The sequence below is a fragment of the Protopterus annectens genome, chromosome 1.part0 (assembly GCF_019279795.1).
Source record: "Protopterus annectens isolate FY-2018-M chromosome 1.part0, PAN1.0, whole genome shotgun sequence".
In the NCBI taxonomy this organism is placed as follows: Eukaryota; Metazoa; Chordata; order Ceratodontiformes; family Protopteridae; genus Protopterus; species Protopterus annectens.
In genome coordinates this window covers 1,706,804,054-1,706,812,653 of record NC_056725.1, presented here as the reverse complement: position 1 = coordinate 1,706,812,653, position 8,600 = coordinate 1,706,804,054, and the positions used below count along the sequence as shown (strand labels likewise).

The window sequence follows — 8,600 nt, the reverse complement described above, 5'->3', positions numbered from 1 at the left end:
ATATATATATATATATATATATATACACACATATATATATATATATATATATATATATATACATATATGCATATATAAATGGTATAAAGAGAATACTCTATAAATGGTATAAAGAGAATACTCTAAATGTGCTGAAAGGTCTAGTAGGGGACAGTAAAGGAGAAAATGTGAAGAGAACAGACAGAATAAAGGAAGGAGGAGGAACTAAGTAACTGTAAAAAAGTTTTCACAAAAAAGGTTGGATACAATGTTAGGCCAAAGTCCCATCAGTTGAGGAATGAATGAAAATGACATCAGATCCACATTTTTCTACCTCCTCTCTAGTTCTGCAAAAGTCCTCTGAATGGTACAGAAATGCATGCCTACAGCACAGTCTTCCCATCCTGTTCGCTACTGGAGAGGGTTTCCTTTACTTTAGGGTCAAAAAGGTGGATCCAAAGGGTGCACTGATTGTGAATCTGCAAAGCCCTTCATGGCATCATTAAAGTTGCTTCCAGGTGTACCTTCTGATGGTAACTATTGAAACAGCAGCTTTCGAAACTCCCACTGTGGTATAAGAAATCAGCCTCATGGAGGAGCTCGATAGAGACTGAAGGGTGGCCAATTGCGAAAAAATCTTCTTATCCTCCACAGATATGGACCCCAACAGGGCACTGGAAAACTGTTTGATCCCACTTGAAATCTTGTAATGTAAGCAAAGTAGTGCTGAAGCATACCATATGCTTCCCAAATCTGTCCAATGCCCTCAGTCTGTTTGGGTGATGGGAGATAAACTCTGATCAGCAAGTTCTTTCTTGATGGCCACTGCTACCACCATAGCATGCAATGGAGGACCCCAGCTCAAATGGGTCCAATCATTTGGTGCAACAAGGTACTTAATCTGGTCTCTTGCGGATAGGCTCCATGACATCCAGATTCTTCCAGGTCCAGCAGGAAGGGAGGTCCACCATCTCATCCACTGGGGGGCAGGGGGGGACTACCCAGGATGTAGCTGAGCTGGCTCCAAAAGCCTCAAGAAACTGATTCTTCCTGGGAAGGGGGATACGGGACCAATCACCTTTCTAATGCAAAAGTTTGAGGATTTCACCAAAAGAGTCTTCCTCAAGGTGCGATTTGGGGGACACCTCCCCTTCAAAGTCTGTGTCTTCTGCCAAAGACTCCAGTGAGAATCTAAGTGCCTCCTTTTACACGTACACTTCTGAGGAGGCTCTCCAGTGGGATGCACCAGGAAGGACTCAGAAGTATGAGCAGAATTCTAGAGGACTACTTGTCTCTAGGACTGACAGACCCAGCTGTCCTGATGGAACAGGATGAAAAGTCTGAGGATACAAAGTAGATAGTAGTGGAGGGGGTAGACACAAGCGGGTGGGCACAGAGGTGGAAAACACTCTCTCCACTACCTCAAAGGCAGAGGTCATGGGGGAACCAAGAAGTGACCTGGTGGGAACTGAAGTCACCTGCCAAGGATGGCTTCAAGCATCCCCAAAATCCTGTCACAACACAGAGGTATGAGCCGAACTGTCTGCCACCGAAGCTTTGAAGGGGAGGGACAGCTCCTCAAACATCAGAGTTGAACCCAAACCCCAGGATTCGGCACCCGACACAAATCCATATGATCAGAAAAGGTTCAGGACTCGAAGGACAGGCCTTAGAATCTGATACAGTTAAACTCAGAATTCTTGAGTCTGAAAACTGCACAGCCACGGGACGGATTACAGTAGGATTGAGTTGGTGGGTAGAGTCACCGATCCGATGGAAGACTGAGCAGGAATTACTCCAAAATGAATCTGGGTTCTTAGAAATTTTCTCATCACCTCTTGTAAGAAAGATGATTGAAGTCTCAAGGATCTAGGCTATGGACAGAATCCAAGTGACCCACTGAGTAGAGACTTTTGGATTTGGATCAAGTTAGATCCGAGGGAGCAGATGGATCAGAGGATCTCCATTTGGATAAAGTCGGATCCAAAGACTTTGCAATTGTCTTTTGCGAAGCTGAGCCCAAAGCAGGAGGAGGAGCGAGATGGGAGGAAAGCTTCCTCGAATCCTTAATCTCACCAGCAGAATCCCCCTTGGGTTTCTTATTTTTTTGGGTGGGGGAGGTCCCAAAGAGAAATACGATGATGAAAAAAAGACTTTCAATACAAGTTTGTTTCTGCATTTGACCAGTGCTCGATGATTAAACCCTGCACAAATTACAGAACTGGTGGTAAGGTGCTCTGCTCAGAGACAACAGATGCACTTGAAGTGGGTGTCTGGGCTGAGAATTTTATGCAGACAAAGGTGAGCATTTTTTAAAACCAGTTGATTTGTCAGACATCTCAAAACAACTGACAGAAACAGCATCAACAATCACAAATTATAGAGGAAGACAAGAAAAGGACTAACAGCAATGGTAAAACAGAAATACCAGCAATGGTAGCAGTAGAGTACCTCAACACTGAGATAAGAGAAACAAAAATAGAAACAATAGCAGGGGCACAAGGCCAGACTAGACCTAAATTCAACACAAAAACTCTAATTAAAAATTAGCCTATGGCAAAACCGGGGGGGGGGGGGTCAAGGAACTCGACAAACTGATACTCGCCAAGGGGGGGATAATGACAGTCTTACTGCCAAACTCACTCAAGTTAGAGGACCACATCAGATTGTTGAATCGGCAAACAAGATCTAAGGTAATCCAGGCTTAGGAGAAGATTGTGTGTAAGGAAGGAGCTCGAGCTACATAGCCAAAGTCTACTGAAGTGGCCTGAGCCAGATACGAGACCCATTGGTTGAGGAATGGACAAAAAAGACATCAGATCAATTACTCGTCAGTCTGAAAAATATGAAGACATTGTTCCTCAATCCTCTAAATATGAAATAAAAATGAACAAATACAGAGCATGCTAACTTACCATCAGTACTATGGCAAACTCACCAAGTATCCAAGCACCAAATTCTGCTGCACTTGGTATTTTTTTTTTTTCAGACAGACACAGAAACTATGTAGAAACATGCACAAGGTGCAGACAGAGCAATTGCAATATATGCTCTGCACCATGACCACTTTGTGATGCAAGAAACACAATTAAACTAGTTTGTTGCAAATAAAGTAAGTTATAATTCTTAATGTTATGGCAACCCATGGTCGTGGTGCTGCGGTAGCGTTGTCGCCTCACAGTAAGACGCTGTCCAGTTCGATTCTCAGTTAGAGTGTCTTCTGCGTGGAGACATGCGTGAATGGGCGTACCTTCGTTGAAGGTTGTGCGTCAGGGCTGGTAACTCGGCACGTAAAAATCAACTACCAATCATTAGCGGACTGGAGTTCCGCTTGGCGACCCCTAACCGGGAAAAGCCAAAAGACACAAACAAACAAACAATAATTCTTAATGTTATACTGTTATTTTAGGGAACTGAGCATACTATGGATTGCAGACAGTAGACATGAGCTACCAACGGCCACTTCCAATTTTTCTGTGCAGAATTTAAGGCAGGAACAAAGTGCCACATTTGCATCAACAATTGTATACAGCAATACTCAAATTCAAAACTATGTGGTGCATTTTAGTACCCAAGGAAGAATTTCACAGGCTTTTTTTCTCTCTGCAGTAAAATAAAACCTTCTGATATCTAGAATGTTTGCCACAATACTTTGCCAACAGTCTGGCATGTTCACCGTTCTGTTTCATTTCACCTTTTCCCCAACAGCTCTCCATGTGCTAATACAGTACCACTTAACAGATAAATGGTCTGTTACATGACTGAGAATTAAGACTGCCAAAACACTGCAGATATCCTTGATGGGCAATAGAGTATTTTAGATAGAAGCAAAATGAAATGTGCTGTTTGAACTGGTATTTGTTATAAAACATACAAATAAAATGTTTGCATTAAAGTATTTTCAAAGTAAGTGACAGTGCATTGCTATCACTGGTGTTTAGTTATCAAACTGACTTTTACATTAACAGGTTAAAGCTGTAGACAAGACATGGCTGCTTAATCAACTTTTTATCATACAAATCTTCCTTATTATCAGCTATCACCCCAACAGCATTTTACTAAAGCAAATAATACAAACACACTCCATTCATAGTATGCCAACTCACCTTGTCTTTCATTTGCCAAGATGATGTACCATTGGGATACTGTCTCTTTTCCCAGAGGAGTGTGACCATTCCTCGAACCTGAAGCAAGCTGGCACATGCATCTCTCATAAGTCGAGATACTAGAGAAAGTTGACATAAACTGAAACCGTCAAGAAATCCAGCAATATGCTGTAGTATTTCAAAAGGCAGACTGCTGAGATGATCAGTTAATACAGTACTTTTTTCAGGTTCAGCTACTTTTGTCAGAGGCACATTAGGCTGCACTCCAAATGACCTTAAATGCCTATCATGGATAATTTTTGAACCCTGCACTGAAGGGCAGAATCTTCGCTGCGAATACGTGCAACCATAATAAGCTAATGGACACCTTTGTTCCATCCATCCATTAAGGCCTGCATGAATGTCACCATGCACATTCTTAAAGTGTGAAGAAAACTCATCTCTTCTGAATAACTGTCCACAGACAAATGTAAACATTGAACGTTGCTTAGTTTGGTACCTTGCTACACATTCCAACACTAGGTCTAGTCCAAGTGTCTGGAAAGGGCTTGGATTAGACAGTTGAGGGTTAGCATGATCACAAGCAGAAGCTGAAGCAATTTCTCCCACCATTGTGTTTGTAGCCAATATAGCGGAAGGAAAAGAAAATGTCTGTGTTCCAAAATCAATGTGATATCCATCAACATTCCGGCTATCTGAAATTCCTCTTCCACCTGGAGAGTCTCCTAAGCAAAACAATAAGGCAGCTGTGATAAGATCAATTCCTTGGAGGCCCATGGGATCTTCTGTTATTTCTAAATCTGATGTATCTATTGCTTTATCTTCCATTTTCTCTTGAAACCACTGTGGGTCACCAAGAAATGGACGTCGCGCATTTACAGCAAAAACACTCGCTCTTATCCTCTGCTGCTCATCTACTTCCCTCTCCAAGCTTCTATCACCGGCAATTTTCACAGGCAACGGCAAATGAAACTGTAAGCCATTAGACAACATATCTGGAACTGCTGCATCTCTGACAGATGGCTGCCGAGATACAACAGGCAAAGAGCAAGGCTTTACTGGCTCAAGGTCCTCAACATGATTATTACTGGACACTGCCATTAACTCAGAATACTTTGAACTGCAAACATCTAAATCCATGTCATCCTCATCAAGTTCTTCTTGATCGGTGTTAACTACATGGAAACCATTACAAAGCGTCTTTGAGCACATCTCACTGCTTCCATTCATATCACTTTCTTCAGTCCGGTCACTTTCTTCAATCCATTTCCCATTAAAGTCACTAAAACCATTTTGCTGTGGGCGTAAACAGACAGTCTTGTGTTTCTGCACAGTATCAAAGTCTACTCCACTGACTGCTCCCATCTTACAATCGTCTACACACATCTTACAATCGTCTACACACTCATCCACATTCAATAAAATATCAGAAACAGTTTGCTTAAATTGGCTGCTTCCAAGCACCTCAAAATCCTCTTCAGATACTCCTCCATTAGCCACATCAACATCTCTTGTAGCATTATTCAGAATATCAAGAGCAGCAGCTAAGCTCTTTGTGGTTTCAACAGTAGCTTGATAAAGTTCACTGTAGGAATTTTCATCAACAGATATAAATCCATTTGCACATTTTTTGTCTTGCATACTGGCACCAACACACACCTGCTCCCTACAATTAGACTGCTTCTCAGATGTCTTAGACACCATAGTTGCCACTTTTAAAGATTCTAACAACATGCGCTGATCTTGTAGAGCTAAAGCCATATCTAACTGTTCTATCTGATCAATGTCTTTACTTAAATTTTCATACGATTTTCGATCTGTGAAGCTTACAGGCCACCTATTCCATTCCATAGTACAGCACACTACACTTGCTGGACATACTTCCAAATGGTCTGTAATTTTATTCCTCGCTACAGTAAAAGGGCAACCAAAACCACTATTTAAACATGGTACCCTTTCCAGTGGGCACAAGAGACGATGTTCAGCAGCTTTGCATGAATGAAACACTGCACCACAGACCAATGGGCAGCCAATCAAATCGCAGCAAACACCTGTCTCTGGTCTTGTCATACATCGTCTGCTGACACAGTTAATGCAGTGTAAATGTTGCTCCTCCATGGCTGTAATCAAGCCCTTAAAAAAAAAAAAAAATTACATTAGTATCTTGCACATGTCCAAAATAAACTGAAAATACAACTGTCTGTCAGCATACATATAGTTTGATTTTAAGGCAAACACTGGTGAAAATTTAAACTTATAAATGAAGACGGACGTTTAACAAGAATTTAATATAACAGCTTACCCTTGTGAGAACCTCTTAAACCATGATAACATCACAAGAAATGACTCCTCCTTCATTAGGCCAATAGAGTATAATGCCCCGTTTGATATGTACCTCACCAAACACCTGCACCAACTGGAAAGACCACAGATATACCCCACAAAGAGAATCCATGGCCACCAGCACCTGTCCTATGCGGACAGGCTCAAATCACTAATCATTCTACTCAGTATCAAAGATTGCACAGAGGTGATAGTGTCCCACCTACAAGGCAATTTCGGACCCTGCCCTACTAGAGATGCTCCATCATCCACAAGTCTAACTCCTTGCACATTACCTGCTCGAAAGGCCTAAATCTAATATGTGGAGATCAACAAAACCTGCTGGAGAGACAGAAGCTGTTCTGTCTCTAGAATACACTTACGATACATGTCAAAAAAAAAAAAGGGTACCTTTCAGACCCTCTTCAAGCACAACCTTGATGCACAGTGGATGGCAAACCACAAATTTGTCACAATGGTTCCACCTGTGTCCCTCATTGACAAGGGCAGCAGGTGCTGACCGAGGTTTCTTTTTTGGGGATAAACTTTTGGCTAGGCTTGTAAGGGCCTCAGGGCCATTAGCCTAGTAACCTCCTATGATCCTAAACCCAAAAACTGTAACTATACCTTTGATAATGAAAGCCTGAATACAGGATCTTACTAAATGATGCACTGCATAAATGAATTCCAAACTGCGCAAGCATCAGAAGAAATGGAGAGTAAAGAATCTGTCACAGCCTACTGCCCTGGTGAAAGAAGAAATAAAACAGACACCAATACCGGATGAAAGAGGAGAAACTTAAGATACAACATCAGAGAGCTAACAAAAACAGGAAGGAGATGCAATCTGTTATTTACTGCAGAGGGCACCTCGAAGCAATATTTATTAAACATGACTGATTGGTAAAATCATGACAAATAAAAAGAAGCTACGACAGGAAGTTAGAATGGCTATACAAAACTTTTTACTTTGTCTATTGGGCTACCAGCAAGCAAAGTATGAAGCTCCAGTGGCTTCAACCATGACATTAATCAAGTAACGAGTTTAAAAACACACACACACACACACACACACACACACACACACACACACACACACACACACACACACACACACACACACACAAAGCAGAAAATAAATAAATAAATCAGTAACCCTGACAACAGCTGTTATATTTTAGAATAAGATAAGGAGAGGGAATAGAAGTATTAAAGGTTTTCTGTTGTCCATTTCCTCATCCTTATAAGGCCCTTCAATGTACACACTGCTTGATATCTTACACCTTCCCCTTGCCCACCACATTTGAGATTTCCAAATCAACACTGCAATCACACTTACAAAACCGTTTCATAATAGCCACTTAGTTTTTAATGTATGTGTTCCTACTGACTTTTTCAATTCATAGATTGAAAAACACTTCTCTGCTATAAACAAATATGCAAGTACAATGTTACTAAAGCAGGGTCACAGGACAGATCAAAACAGTGTTGGAAAGAAGAAACAGCTGCACTATGGTTCAGGCTAGGTTAGCTTACATGGACTTCACCACACCTGATAAACTACAGCTGAGCTTGGAGAGAGGGAACTAAAAATATGCCTTGTGCAAGCAAGCCATCTATTGCTCAAACAGTATCATTCTGGAGCAGCTTCAGGTTATCTCAGTACGCAGGGCCACAGTTGGCTCTCTAATCCACAAGTCTGAACTTGCAGCAATACTCAAATTTCAATGCAATACTGACAAGAAGCAAAGTCAAGAATAAGATGTTTCCAAGAAAAGCTTAAGCTACAAAGCATCCACAATTATGAAGCAATACCCTGAAACTAGGACAGGATAATATTTATTTTTTTTTTGTTAAGACTTGGATACTGCTGCTTATAAATAAACTAGTTCTGTATAACAGAAGGATACATAAAGTCATGCAAGGTCAAGGCAAATGGATCATAGGATTCCCCTCTCTCTCTCCTCTCTCTTACTGTCCATTCAAGTCTTTTAATTTTAAATCACTGAAAAAACTAAGTACAACTAAGAAAATCTAGTTAATTTTCACTGTTCTATGTTCTACACTCCCAGTACATTGCTGTCCTAAAGTGCTACTCCATGATCTGACAGCAGTGCACTTGCTACAGCGTAGACAGTTTAAGTACTTCAGCCACATCCATATTAACACAGCAGTTCACCAACTCAAAGACAT

General features: G+C 41.2%; 1 protein-coding gene across 2 annotated transcripts in view; it reads right to left on the bottom strand.

Annotated features, from left to right (window-relative positions):
• FBXO30 (F-box protein 30) overlaps positions 1-8,600 on the bottom strand; it is a 222,799-nt gene that overhangs the window by 171,576 nt on the left and 42,623 nt on the right. For both annotated transcript variants that reach the window (XM_044068774.1, XM_044068781.1), the window contains exon 2: positions 4,086-6,218. In XM_044068774.1, coding sequence (XP_043924709.1) covers positions 4,086-6,218 — 2,133 coding nt within the window. The remainder of the gene's footprint in view (positions 1-4,085; positions 6,219-8,600) is intronic.